This window comes from Epinephelus lanceolatus, chromosome 7 (genome assembly GCF_041903045.1).
Source record: "Epinephelus lanceolatus isolate andai-2023 chromosome 7, ASM4190304v1, whole genome shotgun sequence".
Taxonomy (NCBI): Eukaryota; Metazoa; Chordata; class Actinopteri; order Perciformes; family Serranidae; genus Epinephelus; species Epinephelus lanceolatus.
In genome coordinates, this window is record NC_135740.1 from 28,427,699 (window position 1) to 28,451,166 (window position 23,468).

At 39.4% G+C, this 23,468-nt stretch overlaps 2 protein-coding genes across 2 annotated transcripts; one reads left to right on the plus strand and one right to left on the minus strand.

The window, feature by feature from the left end:
• Positions 1–3,503: 3,503 nt before the first annotated feature.
• Positions 3,504–8,710, plus strand: prss23 (serine protease 23). Its single transcript, XM_033637769.2, has 2 exons — positions 3,504–3,803; positions 5,620–8,710. Exon 2 carries the CDS (start codon positions 5,634–5,636, stop codon positions 6,780–6,782), a length of 1,149 nt encoding a protein of 382 aa, XP_033493660.1. The 5' UTR covers positions 3,504–3,803; positions 5,620–5,633; the 3' UTR covers positions 6,783–8,710.
• A 3,409-nt stretch (positions 8,711–12,119) lies between these two features.
• On the minus strand, positions 12,120–17,723 carry cfl1 (cofilin 1). The gene is made up of 4 exons (XM_033631325.2): positions 17,584–17,723; positions 13,381–13,691; positions 13,215–13,291; positions 12,120–13,117 (listed from the first exon to the last, which is right to left on the minus strand). Exons 1-4 carry the CDS (start codon positions 17,584–17,586, stop codon positions 13,005–13,007), a joined length of 504 nt encoding a protein of 167 aa, XP_033487216.1. The 5' UTR covers positions 17,587–17,723; the 3' UTR covers positions 12,120–13,004.
• Between the last annotated feature and the right edge of the window lie 5,745 nt (positions 17,724–23,468).

Here is a 23,468-nt window from a genome sequence, read left to right on the forward strand (position 1 = left end):
TGGGTTAGCATAACCCCCTGAAAAATTACAAATTGATGTTTTTACAACTGGTTTTTGTACAGATTAAACAAAATATAATGCCCTAATTAGTGAGCTTTAGAAGTGCTTGTAGGCTATTATTACCTTTGCACAGAACCAGGCTAACTGTTTCCTCTTGTTTTCCATCTTTATGCTAAGCTAAGCTAATCAGCTGCTAGCTTGGCTCTAGCTACTTATCTACTGTATAAACAGGAGAGTGGCATCAAAGTCTCATCTCACTGGTCAAGAAAGCAAATAGGCATATTTCTCAAAATGGCGAACTGTTCCTTTAATAAGGAGCATCTGCCCTGTATAATTTAACAGAGCTGGAAAAAGAATATGAGCAGAGCTATTTTGTGAGGAAGAGCGAACGGAAAGAGAGGAATCCACAGAGAAACGGAAGCCAAGATGCTCATTGCCAAACACGCATACACACACACACACACACACACACACACACAAAGGAAACCTCTTGTGCCGCGCTGTGTAGCAGACAGACAGGCAGTGATACCATCATCACACACAGCATGCTTACAGAGTTACACATTTACACCTCTCTGGCCTTCTGCCTGCTACCTTTCTTCCCATCCACTATGATATCGCTCCATATTTCTGAGGGAATATACGTTACACTTAATCTGTCAGCACTACACTGTTCACGCCGCAGGAATGGCACCAGCTAAAGATTTTATTACACAGGACAAGGAGCAGGTTTGGTAGGTGTCTCCTCTGGGGTGACATGTCCTCCGAGGACAACAGCAGCAGCATTGTGCGGAGAGCCTGACTTGTGTCCTTGTTGGGAGATTCCTCAGCATTCCTGAAAGCACTGTCGCTGTGACTGGGAGCTCTGTTTCGGCACCCCCGAAGCTTACAACAAACCCCATGGGAGCGTCGGTGCACAGCTTCCCAAATTCCACATGTTCACAGAGACCCTGAATGAGACATGAAAGACCTTTTGGAGATCAAGGTCAGGCAGCAGAGGCTGAGGTGAGCACTGCTGCCAACATGCCCCAACAGTCCTCTGTCTGCCAGCTGCGATCTCTGAGCGTAGAGGAGTTGGTCTTCACTTCTATCTATCGTTGCTTCTGGCACAGATGATAATTATAGTACAGTGATGCCAGAAACAAGACTTTTCTTGCTTGGGTGTAGCTGTGGGCTACCTATAAAGGTGCCAAATGCCTGATAATTCACTCATGATCTGAGTCATAAAGGGAAAAATAAACATCAATCATGCTGATTCATTGCATTAGAAATTAAATCTAAATGCCATTAAGACCTACAATGACAAAGTTGAGCAATATAACAGTATAATGCCTTAAAAACTGCATCAGTATCATACTTTTCTATAAAACACCAATTTTCCTGCAGCCTTGAATTTACAGTTTGGCTTGACTTGGTATTATTAATCATTTACTAATGATTTCTAGATCACTTATAAGACATAAATGAGATCAAATTTTGAGCTGGCAAGCTTTGAAACAGTCCCATCAGGCTGGTGTTCATCCTCTCTATATAGCACTAATACAATATAAATGGTAATCCGTTAATAAATGGGGGTTTCATAGGTTTCTTAGATGAGCCATTAAGTCTGCCGTTTTAAATGTTAATAAGTTGTTAAAGGTCCCATAATTTTTAGATTCATACTCGTTTCTACTAGAACTATAATTCCCTCATTAAAAAAACAACAACTTATTATTCTCATACTGTCTGCCTGAATATACCTACATTCATCCTCCATTTTAGTGCTAATCGGTTGGTCCACCACTTTGGTCCAAACTGAAATACTTTCAGATGGATCACTGTGAAATCTTCTTCAGACGTTCATGTTCCTCAGAGGATGAATCCTGCTGATTTTGGTGACCCCCTCATGTTTCTTCTAACTCAACTTGCAAATCAAATATTTAACATATCCTATAAAATATTTTAATATGTACACGAGGAATTGGCATAACTTTTTAACTGACATTTATAATTCCCAAAGGATGAATCAAACTTAGTGATTCCTTGACATTTTGTCTAGCGCCCACCATGGGGTTGAAGTGATTATAAGTGACATGAACACACAGGAAGAATCGTAATAACTCTGGCGATCCCATAACTTTCCATCTCCATTTTTATTTCTCCAATATTTTTTTATCATGAATAAAAACCTGCAAAACTAATGACATTCCAATCAACCCTATCTGTACTTTGTTAGTGTCAATAGCCAATGTTAGCATGCTAATGACCTTGTTAGCCTTTTCACTGTGAGCATGTTACCTTGTTGAAATTGACTTTTTGACCAAATTATTAATCTCCTGATATTCACCTCAGACTAAACTGTAGGCCTACTTTGTGTTTAGTGCTTACTAGCAAATGTTACCGTGCTAATGAGCTTGTTGGCACTATCATTGTGAGCCTGTTAGCTTGTCGACATTGACCTTTTGACCAAATTATTAAACTACTGACATTCACTTCAGACTCCACTGTAGGCCTACTTTGTGTTTAGCGCTAATTAACAAATGTTAGCATGCTAATGAGCTTGTTCATACTGTTGTGGTGAGCCTGTTAGCTTGTCGACATCTACCTTGCGGCCAAATGATTAAACTAATGACATTCACTTCAGAGTCAACTGCAGTTTGGTAAGTGCTAATCAACAAACAGTAGCATGCTAATGAGCTTGTTAGCACTGTCATTGTGAGCCTGTTAACTTGTCGACATTGACCGTATGACGGAATGAATGAACTCATGACATTGACTTCAGACTCAATTGTACGTCTACTTTGTGTTTAGTGCTATTTAACAAATGTTAGCATGCTAACAAACATTTAGCTTTGTCAATGTGAGCCTGTTAGCTTGTCAACATTGACCTTTTGACCAAATTATTAAACTACTGACATTCACTTCAGACTCCACTGTAGGCCTACTTTGTGTTTAGCGCTAATTAACAAATGTTAGCATGCTAATAAGCTTGTTCATACTGTTGTGGTGAGCCTGTTAGCTTGTCGACATCTACCTTGTGGCCAAATGATTAAACTAATGACATTCACTTCAGAGTCAACTGCAGTTTGGTGAGTGCTAATCAACAAACATTAGCATGCTAATGAGCTTGTTAGCACTGTCACTGTGAACTGATGTTCACTTCAGACTCAACTGCATTTTGTGTTAAGTGCTAATTAGCAAATGTTAGCATGCTCAACTAAGACAAAGTTGCTAGCATGGCTTTTGATAGTTTAGCCCAGTTTATTAGATTCATTATCTACATGCAATATGACTTTCAGAAATATTACTCTGTCAGTACTTGTAGTAACGACTTTGTATGTGTTATGAATGTAATACATATATATATATATATATATATATATATATGTATATATAAAGTTTGGTGATGAGCTGTAATTGATGGCTTCTGTCAGACTGGTAGCCACACAGTAACTGTGTCCCCCACTCAGCGGAGCGGACAGGCGGAGGCGGGGCGCTAGGACCGAGGCAGGACGCTCCGGAGAGAATAAACACTTCTCTTCAGACAAGAGACTTTTATTTGTGGTTCTGTGTCTGAGCTGGGCAGGTTTCAGAGGAAGGACTGACGGCGCCGGACATCCAGAGAGACTCTGGCGATTTATATGTACACGCTGTTAAAAAAGAGCAAGCAAGATTTTCCCTCTGCGGGACGAGCCCGGAGAAACTACCTGCCTGTCACCGGAGAGGATGAGGGAAAACCTGGGGAATGATCCTAAGGGACTCGTCTGATGGGGAGGAAGAGTTTACTGGGATGTAAACACGGACCATCGATCACTAATCAGGAGGTAATGTATTAGGTTTATTTCTGTGATTGTCTCTACTAGGATGCTTAAAATGTCCAGTTTAAGACAGAAAACCACTGTTGCATGTTCAGATATTTTTATAAATAAAGCTAAGAAACTTTAAAACCTTATGCAGCCAGATGTAGAGTCATTATTCAGGCCAAATGCTGGAGTAAATAGGGGATGTCTTCATGAGGTTTCAGGTGTTTCCATACTGTTTCTTAGTCCCAAACATCTCCTCAACTATTCTCCTAGTTAATATTGAAAGGGAACTTGTATGACAGATGTTAGGGGGGAGCTGAACTCTACTTGACTCTGGTGCATATGTTATGTCAGACAAGATTAGATCACATTTAGGTGCTGAACAGGGAGTCTTCTATAGGCTTCCGGGTAACTGGAGTGTTTTGGATACCTGACAGTGTTATTTGAGTAGACTTGTATTTTCTCCTTTTATATTTATAATATAATATAATATTTCTAAAAAATGTATATGCACTACTTTAAAGATGTGTTATAATCTCCAAGCTCTAAGGCCATCCACAAATCAACGCTCTCTAGTTACATGTTGTCACTGTTGCACAGGGATGTTCTTCTGGATCGTGTCCCTGTGGTTTCCATCAGAATGAACCTCAGGAGGAGCTGCGGCTTTTGGTTCATAGCTTTAAATGTTGTTTTAAGAGTCAAACAATGTTTCACCACAGAAACAGGCTCTGAAAACACAGCCTTACATTCCCAAATCACTTAGATTACATCTCTTTTACCACAGAGGTCATAAATGCATCACATTTACTGTTTTTAATCTACAGGTTTATGTCACAGATCACCACTTCTTCACCAGCTAATTTACCACTTCAGATGCTCTGTAACTGTCTGCCATGGCTGTCAAAAATCTAGCACATCAACATGGAGTGAAGTCTGTACTTTCCCTGCTTGCAGGAGCTTCTTTTTGCAACCCTGTCTCCTTTGTAGTGTTATATGAAAGAGTGTATAGGTGTGTGTGGACCGGCCCCACCCTGCTCTTTGTTGGGAATAATGCTCTGTTCTGCCGCCGTGCCTCAACTTGTTGCTTTTCACTTTTTTACACACCTGCTCTCTTGGTGCCATGAGTGCCTCCAGGTCCACAGCTTTCAGAGGGGATCAAGTGTCTCCTTGTTGCTGCTAATCTGCCCTGAGAGCCCCACATACACTGTGAAGTAGTTAATGTTTGATGGAAAACAACGTCTTTCCTCTGAGCTTCGGCAAATATTTGATAGGAGGGTTTTTACTGTAACGTCTTGTTCAGTTGACCATAAGTCAAGAGTGGTCTGTGTAGTGGTTCATGTCTAGGAAACAAAACAACTTTTTGAAATGATGATTTAAGTAATCACACACACTGCATTTCTTTTCTTTTTAGAGCCTTGACCATGCAGCTTTGTTCTGGCTTCTCAGTTATGTCTGTGGCCACTTTACTTCCACTTTAATTTAACTTAACTTTCTCTGGAATTCGTCTGTGACTTTTGGACCGAACAGATATAAAAATGCTTGTTTGTTTCCATCAGGCTAAAATCCTATTTTCCTGGTAATCTATGTTATAGGAACAATAGGTTCGTTGTTGCCTCACCACACCAGATGAAACTCAGGCGTGCGTTGCAACATTAGATTTTGCAAGTTGACCTCAGAAATTGCTGCTGTGATTTACAATCAGCTGTGAAAGAGTCCAGATTTATGTGGGATCAGAGCTTGTGCTTTGTTATCTTGACAAACATGTAGGAATTCATGCAATGTCTGATAAGTTTGTGAGCTGTTTTTCTCACATATGTGATTATTTCTGTCGTTGCAGTGCTTTTCATCACCATGACGCCACATGAGAGCTCCCTCCTGCTGACTCACCTGCTCCTGCTCTTACTCCCTCTCACTCTGTCTCTTCTGCACCCACGTCACCCTCCACCAGTCCATGTCCCCACACTCGTCCCTCACACGCCGACGCCTCTCCTCCGCTCCCGCTTCAGTGCTCACACGCAGCTGGACCTCACCACTCACTGCAACTCCAGCTGCTTCCACAGAGAGCAGGAGGCCCAGAGGGAGCAGCTCGCAGAGAAACTGGCCTTTGAGACGCTGTACTCCGATGGCACCCGCACTCTCACCACTGTGGACGTGGAGGACGATGAGGGGTTTGAAGGAGATGACTTCGCACACCCTTCACCGAGAAGAGAACCGAGAGTGAAGCACAGGCACAAACGTGTCAGGCGGCAGATCTACGGGGCTGACGGACGTTTTAACATCCAAGGTGATCACTTCCTGTTGGATTATCCTTTCTCTACAGCCGTGCGGATCTCCACCGGCTGCACCGGCGTTCTTGTGTCTCAGCAGCACGTCCTCACAGCTGCTCACTGTGTGCATGATGGGAAAGATTATGTCAAGGGGGCGCGAAAGCTCAGGGTGGGCTTCTTGATTCCTCCACCCAGTAACAGCACCATATCCAGCCTCACTTCTTCTAAGAAGCCTCTGGTCCGCTGGGTGAGGGTGAAACGCACCCGTGTGCCAAAGGGCTGGATCCAGGGCCCTCAGGAGGTCAGCATGGACTTTGATTATGCCCTGCTGGAGCTGCGTTGGCCTCACCGACGTCCCTTCATGCGCCTGTCTGTGGCTCCCTCCTCTGACGACCTGGCAGGGAATCGCATCCACTTCTCTGGCTTTGACAGCGACCGTTCCGGGGAGCTGGTGTACAGGTTTTGTCCTGTGGAAGAAGAGTCCAGCGACCTGATATACCAGCACTGTGATGCCCGACCTGGAGCCAGTGGCTCCGGAGTGTACGGAAGAGTGTGGGACAACAGTTTAGAGCGCTGGGAAAGGAAGGTCATCGGCATTTTCTCTGGACACCAGTGGCTTGAGATTGACGGGGAGAACCGGGATTACAATGTGGCCGTGCGCATCACTCCTCTGAAGTTCGCTCAGATCTGTTACTGGGTGCATGGCAACCGACTAGACTGTGTCCAGAACTGAGAAAGACAACAGGACAAGGAGGAGGTTTTGAACGTACAGCATGAAAATCACAAGAAAGCACAAAAAGACAGTGTGAAATATGTCATCTTCCCCGGTACAGAGGATTAAATCCATCCAAAAATAACACCCTCAATGATGCACCAGTAGAGCAGATCAGTTACTGTTGGAACCCCTCATCGAGTTATTTCTCCTCTGTGTTTAATTTACTCCCTGTAACCTCCGGGCCTATTAAACAAATCCGCCTGTGAGATCATCACCGCGGCATCTTTTAATATGTTTTGCCCACAGTCAGATTAATAACACAGTCAGTGTTTCCACAGTATTAACATAAGCCACTTTTTATAAGAGGGGGAAAAACACTTCTCCTGGTGTGTGCAGTGTGTCAGTAGCAGCAGATTATTTTCCTACTGTGGATGATGGAAACCTATTGACATTTTGTCATCTCTCTCTTCTGACTTCGGGGAAATGGTTTAGTGTTTTTAGAGCTCTTTAAGGATAATTTAGTTTAGACCACTGATCTACGTACCAGAGGTGTGGACTCGAGTCACATGTCTAGGACTTGAGTCAGACTTGAGTCACAAATTTGATGACTTTAGACTGACTTGACAAAATATAAGAAAGACTGGCAACTTAATTTAAACAATGACTCGTGACTTCACTTGTACTTGAGCCTTTTGACTAATAAATACTTGATACCTTCCCCTTAAGATAAAAAAATATGTTATTTAAACTTAAAAAGAACTAAAGTTATATAACCCAACAGTTGGAAAAAATAATACCAAAGATAATTTCGTTCCCATACAAAAACTACGCGGTAGTCACCAAAAAAATGAATTGCAATATGCAAAACGTGCAGGTCGATTACAGACAGAGAAGCACCAACTTCCAACAGACTTGTTTTAAAGGAGCAGTGAGTAGGATTTAGCAGCATCTAGCAGTGAGCATTGCAGATTGCAACCAGCTGAAACATCTCCACTGTGCCAAACCTGAACTCCTAGTTAGGATTCCTTAATTGTTTATTGTTCAGGAGGTTTTTACCGGTGCTGAATTATCTGCAGAGGTCTCTTTCCTCTCAAAAAACAAACAGATCAGGTGATTAAAACCACTAAAAACACAATCTAAAGAAGAAGACATTACAAATCTGATGCAGTTTGGTTAGTTGGAGAGGGTATGCTAGCCCAGCACCTGCTAATGTGTGCTCACCTTTTTTCTCTGACAGCTTCAGATCCAGACGTTCAGGCCTCTTCCTTCAGTTTCACATTAAACATCTGCGTTTTTTTGACACTGTTCAGCTCAATGCTGAGGGGACTGCTAACTATGGTAGCCCTATCTAGAGCCAGTGTTTGGTTTATTCATTCTGGACTACTGTAGAAACAAGGTGGTGCAACATGGCAGACCCACTTTAGATATAAACTGCCCATTCTAAGGTAACGAAAACACAATGATTCTTATTTTCAGGTGATTATAGGCTCAAGAAAACGTACTTATTGTATTATATTATATTCAGTTTCTGCCAATATATCCCACTAAATCCTGCACACTGGACCATTAAAATGAAAATACAACATTTAAAAAGCATTCCTGATTTTTATAGATGTAATATATTTTTATTCTGTTGTTAAATGGCATTACATTTGGTGAAGAGCGTATTATGACTTCTTTAGGACTCCGAACTCTGACTATAGGACTTGGAGTATGACTTGGGACTTGAATGCAAAGATTTGAGACTTCCTTGTGACTTGGTCCCACCTCTGCTACACACACACCTTACGTCATAGACACAATAGAAATCACTTTTTGGACACCACTGATGCTTCTTGATGTTCAGCAGACAGTTTGCTCTTCTCAGTGTGGACTGAAGAGACAGAATGTTAATTTTATTTTTTGAAAAATGCCTGATATATTTTAATAAAGAGAGATTTATAACAGTGTTTGTGTCCATGGGCTTGACTTCAATGTGTCAGGATTGGTGTGTGGGTGCCCTCATGTGGTCAGAAGAGGTACTGCAGCATTAATGGAGCCGCGCAGCAGGCAGGTCATTTGATGTGAATTGACTTTACAGGGTGTCTGTATTATGTCTTAATTACCACATTTCATTCATCCATCTTTTTTTCTGTTTTTTTTAAAGTTGAAATTAGTCAAGCTCTTCCACCTGACAGTCTACATTTCTGATCTTACAAATCTGTACACCTACCACTGAACCTAATATTGTCAAAATATAAAGGCAGTACCTGCAAAGCGTAATTAACCTGACCCCCTATGACTCAACCCTTCATATGTACCTGCATATTTTAATAACAAGGATGATTTATGCAAAATATGGTTTAAAATTTTGTTAAAAGGGTCTTAAGGCATTAAATTAAGTGTCTGATACTATAGACAACCTGATTTAGAACTGAATCACAGATTAGCCGGTTGACAGGAAATCAATCCGCAACAATGCGTTGTTTTATCAGGCGGAAATGACATTTTCTATGACTTTTTATATGATTTTGGACAACATACTATACTATGACTTTTTTTCATGGTTTTGGACGACATACTGTACTATGACTTTTTTTTTTAATGATTTCGGACATCATACTATACTATGACTTTTTTCAATGATTTCAGAAGACATACTTTACTATGACTTTTTTCATGATTTTGGACGACATACTATACTATGACTTTTTTTATGATTTTGGACGACATATTTTACAATGACTTTTTTTTATGATTTGGACGACATATTATACTATGACTTTTTTTCATGATTTTGGACAACATACTAAACTATGACTTTTTATCATGATTTTGGACGACACACTATACTATGACTTTTTTAATGATTTTGGAAGACATATTTTACTATGACTTTTTTAATGATTTTGGATGACATACTTTACTTTGACTTTTTTAAAATGATTTTGGATGACATACTATACTATGACTTTTTATCATGATTTTGGACGACATACTATACTATGACTTTTTTTTATGATTTTGGATGACATATTTTACAATGACTTTTTTCATGTTTTTGGAAGACATACTAAACTATGACTTTTTATCATGATTTTGGACGACATACTATACTATGACTTTTTTAAATGATTTTGGACGACATAATATACTATGACTTTTTTAAATGATTTTGGAGGACATAATATACTATGACTTTTTTAAATGATTTTGGAGGACATTCTATACTATGACTTTTTTCATGTTTTTGGACAACATACTAAACTATGACTTTTTATCATGATTTTGGACGACATACTATACTATGACTTTTTTATGATTTTGGAAGACATACTATACTATGACTTTTTTTATGATTTTGGATGACATATTTTACAATGACTTTTTTAAAATGATTTTGGAGGACATACTATACTAAGACTTTTTTCATGTTTTTGGACGACATACTATACTATGACTTTTTTAAAATGATTTTGGAGGACATACTATACTAAGACTTTTTTCATGTTTTTGGACGACATACTATACTATGACTTTTTTAATGATTTTGGACGACATTCTATACTATGACTTTTTTAATGATTTTGGAGGACATATTTTACTATGACTTTTTTAATGATTTTGGAAGACATACTATACTATGACTTTTTATCATGATTTTGGATGACATATTTTACAATGACTTTTTTCATGTTTTTGGAAGACATACTAAACTATGACTTTTTATCATGATTTTGGAAGACATACTAAACTATGACTTTTTATCATGATTTTGGAAGACATACTATACTATGACTTTTTTATGATTTTGGAAGACATACTATACTATGACTTTTTTTATGATTTTGGATAACATATTTTACAATGACTTTTTTAAAATGATTTTGGAGGACATACTATACTAAGACTTTTTTAATGATTTTGGACGACATAATATACTATGACTTTTTTAAATGATTTTGGATGACATAATATACTATGACTTTTTTTAAATGATTTTGGAGGACATTTTATACTATGACTTTTTTAATCATTTGGATGACATATTTTACAATGACTTTTTATCATGATTTTGGACGACATACTATACTATGACTTTTTTAATGATTTTGGATGACATAATATACTATGACTTTTTTAAATGATTTTGGAGGACATTCTATACTATGACTTTTTTAATCATTTGGATGACATACTTTACTATGAGTTTTTTAAAATGATTTTGGACGACATACTATACTATGACTTTTTTCATGATTTTGGACGACATACTTTACTATGACTTTTTTAAATGATTTTGGAGGACATTCTATAGTATGACTTTTTTAATCATTAGGATGACATACTATACTACGACTTTTTTTTCATGATTTTGGATGACATACCATACTATGACTTTTTTTCATGATTCTGGGTGACATACTATACTATGACTTTCTTTTTAGTGATTTTTGGCGACATACAATACTATAATTTTTTTCATTATTTTGGACGACATACTATACTATGACTTTTTTTTCATGATTTTTAACATCATACTATACCATGACTTTTTTTTATTATTTTTGCCCACATATTATACTGTGACTTTCTTTTCATGATTTTTGACGACATACTATACTATGGCTTTTTTTTTTTATTCTGGATGACCTGCTATACTATGACTTTTTCCATGATCTTGGAGCAAATACTATATAATGACTTTTTTTTCATGATTTAGGATGACATACTATACTATGACTTTTTTTCATTATTTTGGACAATATAGTATCGTATGACCTTTTTATGATTTTTGACAACATACTACACTGTCTTTTTTACATGATTGTGGACGACATACTATACTGACTTCTTTTTTTTATGATTTTGGAGGACATACTATACTATGTTCTTTCTTTTACTATACTATGACTTTTTTTAAATGATTTTGGACAACATACAATACCATGATATTTCATTATTTTGGATGATATACTTTCATATGACCCTTTTTCATGATTTTTGACAACATACTATACTATGATTTAGTTTATGATTTTTGACGATATATCCTACTCTAACTTTTTTCATGAGTTTTGACGACATACTATGCTATGACTTTTTTATGATTTTTGACTACATACTATACTATGACTTTTTTATGGTTTTGATTACATGCTGTTGTTGTTTGGAAAATTCAATTTAGATCTCATATATTAAATATAAAATTTTAATGTATCTAAAAATATTTTACTATACTATTATAGACTTGTGATATGGAACAGATTACCAAAACCTGAACAAGCACAAATTCTAAATAGTATGAAAACAGCTCGAGTATTTGTTTTTAGAAAACACAAGTAAAAAAAAGTGGAAAAAGAGCAAAACAAGTCAGTAGTTTAGTGCTTTTTATTAGAGATAAGGAGACGATACAAAACATCCACCATTCAATATTCAGTCTAAACTCTGACCGCTGGTCTTTCATATACACATCGCTCCCCATCAGACCTTCATTACACCAAAGTTTTTAATTCGAGGAGATCCTGGTTTTAACAAGTACAAGGAATGTTGTCTGTTACATCAAATGCCATGGTTTTCTGACCCAGAACTGGAAATAAAAAGGAATCACTCAAGTTTTGGAATTTGCATGTTCAAAAAGAAAAAAAAAACATATGGAATAACAAAACAAAAAAAGAAAAAAATATATATATTTAACCGCGTTCCCCCCCAGAGAAGGTTTTGATACATCTTGTGAATTAGTTCATACTACAACTAGTCTCAACTACAAACACTTACAAAACTTAACTAAAAGTTTGGCAAAAAAAATGTAGTTGGAACGTCAGGATTCAATGGTTGGAAAACTAAGAGGTTGTCGTCTGTCCCTTTCTCTGCAAACGTTCAAATGGAACCCGGAATGAAAGAACAAAACCCTGTCTTTAAACATGAACAATATGTGTTTTTAAGTTTTATCATCATCGTCATCCTTCCTCAAGTTGTATCTTTATGTTTTTCCTTTGTGTGTGTTTTGTTCATAATCTTTATGTTGCGTGAACTGGAATGACAGTCTGCATTTGTGGAATTTATTTATTTTTTTGTTTTTTTAAACTGTCACTTGACCCCGAAACCCACCCACAATATCCCACCCCGAGAGTCCCGCAAATGGTGCTGGTTTCTGCTTTTGCCCTTCTCCAAACCACACTGGAATGAACAGCTAAACCCAACAGATGTGTCTGAAAGGCCTCGATCGAAGCCAGAGAGGAGGGGAGGGGGGGGCGATATTTATATAGGGGATCCTTCCAGGCTGATTACTGACGAGCCGCCGAGCTTCTCTGCCAAGGTGTGTCGGTCTTTGAGGTCTTCCAAACCGTTCACCTGCCACTCGTGCTTAATACCTGGAATAAAATTGTAAAAATGTGTTAAACATACAACAAAGACTAAAATGTTATGAAACAGAGTGAGCGATGATAAAACCTATGTCATGCCATTTACCTTCAAATTTTCTCTTGATAGCATCTTTTGAGCTGGCATAGATCATCTTGCTCTTCAAGGGGGCACTGTCTGGAGCCCTGTGAGTGGGAAAGAAATACAATTATAGCCAAACATTATCTTAATAATGCTCATAAACCCTTTAGTGTCTAATAAAAGTGGCTCTCACCAGAAGATAAAGACCAGATCCTCCTTCTTTGTCTCTTTGGTCTCATAGGTGGCGTCGTACAGGGCGTAGCGGCAGTCGTCTGGGGGCAGCATCTTCACAAAGTGCTGGTATGGATCCTGGACGGTGGATCCCAAGTCGCCCAGCAGGATCTCTTTGCCATCATCCAGAACAATGTTCTTGAGGTCCTTGCTCATGCAGAACAGGATGGCCTTCTTCCTCTTCCTCTTCTCATCCTCGTTCGCCTGAGCCTTACGCACCTTCATGTCGTTGAAGACGGCAATAACTTCATCTGTGACTTTCACACCGGAGGCCTGAAGAGAGAATGATCTGTTAACTCAGAGTTTAATGTGTTCACAGTTTAACATGGCAGCTGCCTTTACTACTTCTCAGAACTGATGATGCCACAGAAAACGTGATTATTTTACACGCTACATAAAGCTATCAGTTTATCAATGCAGGTTTCACATAATACAAAGTAAATATGATTTAATCACATCACTTTTTACACAGGTTCAAGAAGAAAATCTATTGCTAGTGTTAAATGGTGCTTTAATCACTTTGTATTGATTTGGGGGAATATCACAATGTAAATATAAAATGTTTTAAATATAAATGGACACTAGCGCTTTCAAGTTCCACATGGATGATCAATTAATATCTCAGGTCACTTCTGAAATGAAAAAATTACAAACTGATAGAGTTAGGAATCACCGCAGGCCACACACTACCATATTATTGTGATTTTAAATGTTTGCAACATGAGTATTACTATTACAATATATTGCGATTTATTAAATTTTTTCAACTGCACATTATGTCCTCAAAGGAAAACTTTGTCAACATGTGTTTTATCTAATAAGGTTTTCAGTGTGTTCATTTCACGTAAAACATTTTTATTGCAGCAAAATATATCTAATGGACTTAAAAAAGCAACTGATTTTATAGCTCTAATATGGCACCAAGAGTTAAATTTGTATTTGAAATATTAATGATTTAAAAAAAAAAAATTCAAAGTCTATACAAATCAATACATGGCACGTGTATTAACAATTTTTATTATTTTTTTTTTTTTAATCCCCTGACCTCTACAAATGTACTGGTCCAAGCTTTGAAAATGTGAATATAGCTGGTTTTCTCAGTCCTGTGATATTAAACTAAATATATTCAGGTTTTGAACTGCTGCAGACAAACCAAGCAGTTTAAACCTCTCATGTTGGGCTTTTGGAAAAACACTGAGCAAACAATCTAGAAAATTATTGACAGACTAACTGTTAGTGAGAGCAACTGTTCGTTTCAGTCCACAGTGATAGTTTTGCCAGAACGAGGCAACAGTTGCCATCGTGTTTATCATCAGGCCAGAAGTGATGACTTCAGTACAGTAAATACAGGGATAAGGCTGAAGAAAGGCCTGCAAGGGCGGCATGTGACTATCACACACAGCAGGAATGCTCCTTACAAGGCCGACTGATAAGGAGGATTGAACTGCAAAGGTGTGGCCGTGACAAGCAGTTAACCACGGTGGTGGAAGAGTTAAGACGTGTAATTCAATCAGACAATTATCGAGCTGTCAGCACAGTTGGTCCAGAAAAGATCAACAGTGATGATTCAGCCTTTTGACTTCATCTATTATGTATAAGGTCAGACTGTAAGAATACTGAAGAACAGGAAATAAAATATGTGACCAACACTGCAAATCCAAAGTGCACCGAGGCCATGAATACGAAATACGTTCATCCAACAGGTGTGTCCAAGTTTCTGTGACTGTGACCAGTGGGTATAAAACATTACATAAGTCCCTTCAGAGGGAGCAGCCATGTACGTCTACCATAAAGATGACCATGTGGGTGAGGGTGTGGCCAGGAATTAAGCGTTTAAGCACAGGGTTCAGTCTCAAACAATGGGGCTTCTGTAGAAATATAAAATACAAGTCACATCGCAGAGTCACAGCTGCTCCATAACTCCCTCTATCAGGTCTTCTGACTCTGTTTAAGGACCTCGATCACAGGAAAACACAGTCTCGAGAAGAAAACTGCTATCTACCAGCAATGTGTCAGTGGAAAAAAAGACACAACAATGAAAAGGAAATAATGGGGCAGGAAAGACGGAAAAGGAACCCAACTGCAGAGCAGCAGAGACGGCACTGTGTGTTTGCTCAGGGCGTAAAAAAGACCTGTACACGATAACAGTGAATTTAGGGTAATTATTAACCAGAGCACCTTATTCACTTCCTTAATCTCATCAGTCAATAAAATAACGAATGTGCTTTGCTACAACTCCAAGGAACATGGAAAAAAATATCCAAATCTGTCTCCAAAATAATCTGCTGAGGTTTACAAATACTCTTTGCATATATGACAGCACATGACACACGGTGTTCTTCCTTCATGGCGATGCTGAGAAATCATGATGATGATGATTTGCATGCCTCATTTTTCTGTGAACAAGCATGATCTGCAAAAGCAATAACATGTTTTAAGCTCCACTTCTTCCTTCCTACAGCCTTCCTCTAGCATAATTTCCCCCGATGTTGTTTATATTCTGTTTATTTTTCTGTTGTGGCAGCAAGCTAATATCACCATGGTGATCGCTAAGCTCCAGCCTTATCTAATCTTAACCAGGGGTACTTTTCTTTAGTGAAGTCAAGGTTCAAGTGACTCAATATAAATGTAGTCACAATCCAAATCTTGAATTCCTTTACACACAGTGCTAGGTAAGATTACAGGCCTCGTATGAGCCCATTAGTAAACACAGGCCTGATGGGTTTATACTGAAACTCTTATAATGAAACGCTGCACTGTGTGGATTTGGTTGAAATCAGGTTGTTAACGGTGCAGACTCAGCAGTGAGAGGCAATAGACAAGATGTGTGGATGTTAAATAAATATACAAAATGTATTATATTACAGATATATTATAATTATTGTAATTTTATTTTGCGTAGCACAAAGAATAATGACTGATGACTATGAATGAATAGAGGCATCCGTCAGTTATTCCCTCTTGGTATTGTATAGTAGTGTAATGGCGTGACGGGCGTGCAGTGTGTATAAACGGCTCAACAAATTAGATGCGCAACTAAAAGAAGATGCGCAGTACTGACCATGAAGATGCACAGACAGCGGCCCGTTAGCTTCAGCTAGTGGATCCAACACGGCCAAACTGCCGTTACATAATGCTCACAATTCCGTCAAAATATTTACTACAACATAATAAATACATGGCGAAATTATCACACGGATAATTGCCGTAAATTGAATTTAATCGCGGATCCGTTACAATACAGCACCAAACAAAATGGTCTTTGCACCAAATTCAGGGTGGGGCCATGAATGCAGCACACGCACGTGTGTGCACTAGCTTGCTATATAAGGCAAAGCTCTGCTCAAACGGACCGTTCGTTTGTCAATTCACACATTTACTGTCACAGCGCGACTCGGCCATAAACCTACAAAATCATCCGTGTAGTATCACTGGGTGAAGAGTGACCTGATTTGGAGCACGTACACAACCAGGGTCTGAACATGCTGTTCGCGCTGGAGCCGTGTACAGACAAAGAACAAGAAATTCACAGCTAGCGCCAGCCATAATGGGTGTCATTTTCTGCCTCTTGCTAACGTAGCTAGCTGAGCTAACAATACCGTTAGCTAGGTTAGCCCCGAGGCGCTGCTGCTGCACCTGCCAGCGCTGCGCTCTCATTATGTAGAAGCCTCGACGGGCAGAGGACAAATAACGGAAACATGATGCAGTGAAAAACACCGTGAACAGCGTCATGACAACGGTGGACGTGTTCACCAGACGAGGCCCTCCCGGCTTTTTGTCGGCGAAACAGTGACTGAAGAATGAAATGGCGCCAGTTGTTTGGCACCATCAGTCGTTTTTTTCCAGTATATCATCAAGATGTAGTAGAAACCATCGCCTGGCTAAATTATCTAACTGTGATGAGAGTAAAATGGACCATAGCCACGCTGAGTGGGAGCTTTGTTAGCTGACCAGCCTCTCCACCAGCACGGCTGTCCACTGCCTAGCCCCGGCGCTAGCACCAGCTCCTGCGGCACAGAACCGGCTCGCTACGTTTGATGCTAAAACCTACACCATCATCTATAAAATAAACAAATAAACATCATAACTAACTGTATCTAAACAATATCTGCCCGTGGAAGCAGCCAGGGAATATAAACCGTTATAAAGACGATGTTAAACCTACCATGGTTGTGGCTCTGAGTTGGTCAGCGTCTGTGTAGAAATTGAATGGACTGTGATGATGAATTGTCGGTCTCGCTCACACACTGGATACACAGCGTGAACGCGCCTATAAAGCGCGCCCCTGACTCGAGCAAAGTGCACGAGAGGGAGCGCGTGTCTCTCCACCTTGATTGTCCGGCGGTTTTATCTGTCGCTTCGTGTTTACTATTAACTTGTGTATTTTTATCACCTGTGATAACACACAGGGGCCTTAGACCTAATATTAATATTAACTGTAGTCAGTTTAATATTTTACACACAAATTAAACCGGTAATAAAACAAAACAAGTATTTTTACAGGTATATTTTAGCATATTATTGACTATTTTTTATTGAACGTGGCACCAAATGGCAACCGTTTGAGGTGAAACAATACTTTACCTCGTACCTTTAGTATTTTTTATATTAATATCTAACCCTCCCTATGCTATTCTATTAATATTTTTATTTCCTTGAGCAATGGCGGCCTGCAATCGTGCACAAATCAAACGGGCGGCGAAGAGTATTATGGGAATATGTGTTTTTTTGTAGGCTAATATTTGAATAAACCTGCAAATCCCTGGTAGTAGGCCTATATGATGTAAAACAATATAAAATTATCTAATAGCGCTCCAATTAGTGCCTCATGTAAAATTAAAATACGATTATGATAAAAATGGTCAGCTCACATCGCTCAAGCTTTTATTGCAGCTGTTATTTTATTGTTGTTTTGGATTGTAACCTATTAAAAAAGAAGATGAATATACACCCTGTGATTGTGTAGCCATTATCATGGCTGACAGTGTAATTGTAGTATGAGTGTCAGAGACGTGACAGACGTGTCGTTAATTATTGCACCGATGGCGTGAGCAGAGATTAATAAGTGAAGCCATTGTGCTGCTGCCGTTTCAACCGACATTCAGAGGGCAGCCAGGCGCAAAGCGGTTTTCAGGATGGGAGGAAATTCTCCGCCATCCATCCCCTCCGTCTCCCCTCCCCTCTCCCCTCCTCTCCGTGCGGATTTTGTTGGACTCACTTCCAAATATGGAAGCGAACGGTGAGCGGCGGCGGCGGCCAGTGCACGCGCCTCGCTCACAGCGCGAGGAGGGTCGGCCCGCGACGCTGATCACCATATAAGGAAACAAGGGACACGAAATTCGCTGTAGCAGATTTTTGTACACGGCATCGCGTCGGAGGGGAGAGAGAAAGAGACACACAGAGAGGGTCAGTGTGAGGATGAGGAGGCAGCGAGAGGCGGAAGATGAGCGGCGAGAATGACACACCAGGCAGGGAGCCGGAGACACACACACACACACACACACACACACACACACACACACACACATTACTGCCGAGAATGACATGATATAAACACTGTAATATGACAGCTGAGGTCGATTCATGCCAAGGCACTGCCGCTGTTTTGTTGTGGGCCGTGCGGTTTATATCTTGGCGGCGCTGTGGTTGTAAACACAAAGCCTGTAGAATATGACCCACATTCATTATGTGGCCAAACATGCAATAAAAACTACACAAATTTGATCAAAAACACTGAACTCATGTGCAGCCAATACTCTAAAATATTTTCCATGTGACAGAATGTAAGTTGTTATCTTATTTTACACTGTAGGTAGGCCTATGTCTTACTGTTTTTTGTTTATCTTTTATTTATTTGTAGCATTTTTTTTTTTTGTATTTTTTCCATCCATCCATTTTCATCAGCAGCAGGCCAAGCAATGCACCCCAGACGTCCCTCTCCCCTGCAAGCTTTCTAGCTCCTCCTGTAGGACCCCAAGGCATTCCCAATCCAGATGAGATATGTAATCCCTCCAGCGTGTTCTGGGTCTGCCCGGGGCCTCCTACCAGTGGGACGTGCCCGTTACATCCCCAACGATCTTGATGAGATGCCCGAATCACCTCAACTGACCCCTTTAGACATGAAGAAGCAGAGGCTCTACTCCGAGCTCCCTCCTTGTATGTGAATACTTAGCCATTAATCAGATTCCGATTCCTGTTTAAGCTTCACGTTAACATAGTTTCATTGTACTGTACACATTATATATTGTCACAGCTCATACTATACATATTAAATTGGATTTATTATCATTGTTCAGAGTGCAAGTAACCTCACTTGTCCCAACCCTCACCTATGGTCATGAGCTCTGGGTAGTGACTGAAAGAATGAGATTGTAAATACAAGCGGCCAAAATGAGTTTCCTCTGTGGGGTGGCTGGGCTCGGCCTTTAGAGATAGGGTGAGGAGCTCGGACATCTGGAGGGAGCTCGGAGTAGAGCCGCTGCTCCTTTGCATCAAAGGGGTCAGTTGAGGTGGTTCTGGCATCTGAACAGAGGGGTATTCCAGAAAGCGGGTTTAGTGAGAACTCTGAGTAAGTTAACCCTGAAATGAGGGAAACTCTGAGTTATCCGTTCCAGAAAGAGAGGTAACTGAAACTCTGAGTCAGTCACCATGGTAACAGACTCTGTGAACATAACCTGCTCGCTGACAGTTTTTCTCTGTCTCCTCCCTCTTACACGCGGTTTCATTTCCTCATTCATTCAGTCCGTGTCAAAGCTTGTATCGAAGCGCATTAATTAGCGGAGATTTACCGTCCGTCACAGTCTAAACCCTGCTGGATATTAGTTTGTTACTCAGGACTGTCTTAAGTTACTGAATTTATGCACATCAATCATTTCTTTGGAGATCGGTTTTTGTCTTTACATTCAAATATTACACAGCGAGAATTCACCCTCAGCTCAGAGTCAAACCTCTGTCCTTTTTATATTTATTATTTTTTATAACACTGTGCACAAGGATCAGACTGTCATTCTGTTAGAGCAGCTCCGAAATGTTTGTTGCACATAATGTGTAGGTCTAATTATTGAAATTTTAAAAATCGGTATGAAGCTTCAGACACGTAGTATCAATGACTAATGATCTCTATCACTGATGTCATTGGTCGCATTGATGGAACATAATTCCTATAGCCTAATATTGGGGATTATATCTTAATATTTCTGAGTGAGCAATGGTGCAGCATTTCAGTGTCTTTAAATTTACTACATTTGTAGCTGAAATAAAGTCACTGAATGCTATTGAGTCAAGATACAAATAGATGTGCAACATTTTAAAATCTACTGTATTTTAACTTCAACGTCTTTTCAAGTGTAAATCACCAAACATATTATTACTGGGTCACACTGTGAGTTTACAGTCATGTCTTTATGTCTTTGATCTATAGCCTAGCCTATGTGTTTAAAATCTTCCTATTTTTCAGTTGCTGCCTCCTGTGTTTTTCCTCATCAGATTAAATCTGAACAAATATATTACATATTATTAATATAATGCAATGTATCTACAGCCTGATACACAGTCAGATTCCACCACTTTATCTTCATAAAGGAAATGTAAGTCTGATAAATGATGAATAAACGGACAACACTGAATAAAACTTTTTATTAACTTTATGGTTAACTTATTTACACTTTCCTTGCTCTGACTCAGGCTCTTCTTTTAAAGATAAATGTGCACCATCTGCTACACATGCATTAATATCTCTACATCCACTGGATTAAAATGGAGGCGCTGTCTTTTATTTACCTGTTGCCATGGTGAATCGTGGAGTTGGAGCTCCATTGATGATGGCTTTTTATTGTCAGCTTAACTCAGAGTGAACATACTCAGAGTTGACTGAACTAACTCAAATCAGCTGGTCTGGAACCGGTAACTCAGAGTTTCCCATCTCAGGGTAAATCAACTCAGAGTTCAGGGTTAGACTCAGGGTTTGTTGAACCTCCTACCTGGAATACCTCAGGATGCCTTCCGGGCACATCCCACTGATAGGAGGCCCCGGGGCAGACCCAGAACATGCTGGATCGATTACATATCTCATCTGACCTGGGACCTCCTTGGGGTTCCCCCAGGAGGAGCTGGAAACCATTGCTGGGGAGAGGGACGTCTGGGGTGCTTTGCTCGGCTTGCTGCCCCCGTGACCCAGCCACAAGTAAGCGGATGAAAGTGGATGGAGCACTGAGACAAGAAAATGTGTGTATAAACGGCTCATTCACAGGTAGCGAAAACACAGTGATTCTTCAGGTGATCATACACAAATTAGAGTCATAAATATTATATTCAATTTCTGCCAATAGATGCCCCTAAATCCTACAGACTGGACTTTTCATTAGTATGTTTAATAGTTAAGTCCCATCGTACCATACACATCTATATTTGGTTGTTGTTGCTCATGTTGTACAGTCATTCATATTTATATCTGTATGCACTTTGCTATCTGGTTAAATGCTAAACTGCATTTTGTTGTACTCGTACCTACGCTGTGCAAAAACACTAATCTAATCTAATCTAATCTGATGTAATCTAATCAGAGTTGAACATACAAACATCATGTGGCTGCACAACTGCATAAAATGAAAATGTCAGAATGAAATAAAAGCCTGACGAGCAGTAACTTTGTAAAATATGAGTGAAATCAGAGCTAACATTTCTGTGGTTTGGACTTGTGGTTGTTTGTTGTGATGAACCTGCTGGTGGAGCCACTGTTTTAAATAAGAAGCAGCAGGAATGGACCGCATTAACAGTTTCAAGCTTTGTTTATTCTTTAGAAAACAGCATTTCTCAAGTCAAGGCCACCATACCCCTGCGAGAGATGATTACATTAGCTGTAACTACAATATTGCATGCATTTATTCACTTTTGGAATGAGCTGTGTGCAACACGCACCAAGGAGGAGGGGGAGTGCAATAGAAAGTGCTTGTAGAAAAATCTTGAATCTTCCTCCTCTAGTGGAAAGGGACTGCTAGGAATGTGCAAAAATGATGGTCAAAAATCATGAGAAAGTCTCTCATCCTCCACATTTCCACATCTCTTGTATTCTTATGACTTCTACCTGCAGTATCATGGAGTCACTGTGAGATTAAAGCATGTTTATCAGCTTTTTGTGTCCACTGTATTCAAGCTCAGGAAATACATGGTTAGTTGTTGAAGTACACAATACAAAATCATTACAGACTCAGACTTTTGCTCTTATGGCATATAAAAGGCTTATTTTACAATACTAAATGCTTGTCATTCCACTTCTCCAATCTGAAAGAATCTGCCTCTCATATTCAGAGATGTAGGGCATAGTTGCAAATAATCAGTCCTTTAATCCAGTGCCTGATTCATTCTGAGTTGGCCTGAGAAGCCTTGTCTGGCCCCACAAAGGAAAAATAAAACCTAATAAATCCCCTGTGTAGTCGACGTTTTTAATTCCCTGTATGACTGATTTTTGGAAAAATAGGGCTGATTGGTTAAATGGCTGCAGGTAAGAGACAAGCCCAAATGTAATATCTTCTCCTTTTCTGTAATATGGTTTTATTATATGTTATGCAACCCTTACGTGCACTTCGTTCAAAGGAAAGCTCTGACCCGAGCACACAATGGTTTCAAGCTGGACTTATACAGTGATTATTTTACCAAAAAGAAACACTTTGTCATGTTGCAAAAGACGTTTGACAAAGTTTTCTTGTAAAGTTTCCTAATGATCACTTTTAAAACATTTATGGAGAGTAACTCTGAAGGTTGAAATATCACTCTTAGCTGCAGCAAGATAACCAATGCATCACAGTGATGTATCACAGTGTTTTCTCACAGTGGAGCTGATATCATAGGCTACACATGGTCGCTAAAAGCATCAGGAATTAATTTCTGTGCAAACATGATTACATGTTACAGGGACAGTTCACCCCTAAATCAAAAACACAAATTTTTCCTCTTACCTGTAGTGCTATTTTCACTCTAGCTTATTTCAGTGTGAGCTGCAGTGTTGGGGATATCAGCTGTAGAGATGTCTGCCTTCTCTGTAATATAATAGAA

Excerpts from the sequence above, each read along its gene's own strand:
- cfl1 (XM_033631325.2), bottom strand. Across the intron at positions 13,292-13,380 it reads GATCTGGTCTTTATCTTCTG|GGCTCCAGACAGTGCCCCCT; the intron begins GTGAGAGCCACT and ends TCCCACTCACAG. Across the intron at positions 13,118-13,214 it reads TATCAAGAGAAAATTTGAAG|GTATTAAGCACGAGTGGCAG; the intron begins GTAAATGGCATG and ends ATTTTATTCCAG.
- prss23 (XM_033637769.2), top strand. The coding sequence starts at position 5,634 with ATGACGCCACATGAGAGCTCCCTCCTGCTGACTCACCTGCTCCTGCTC.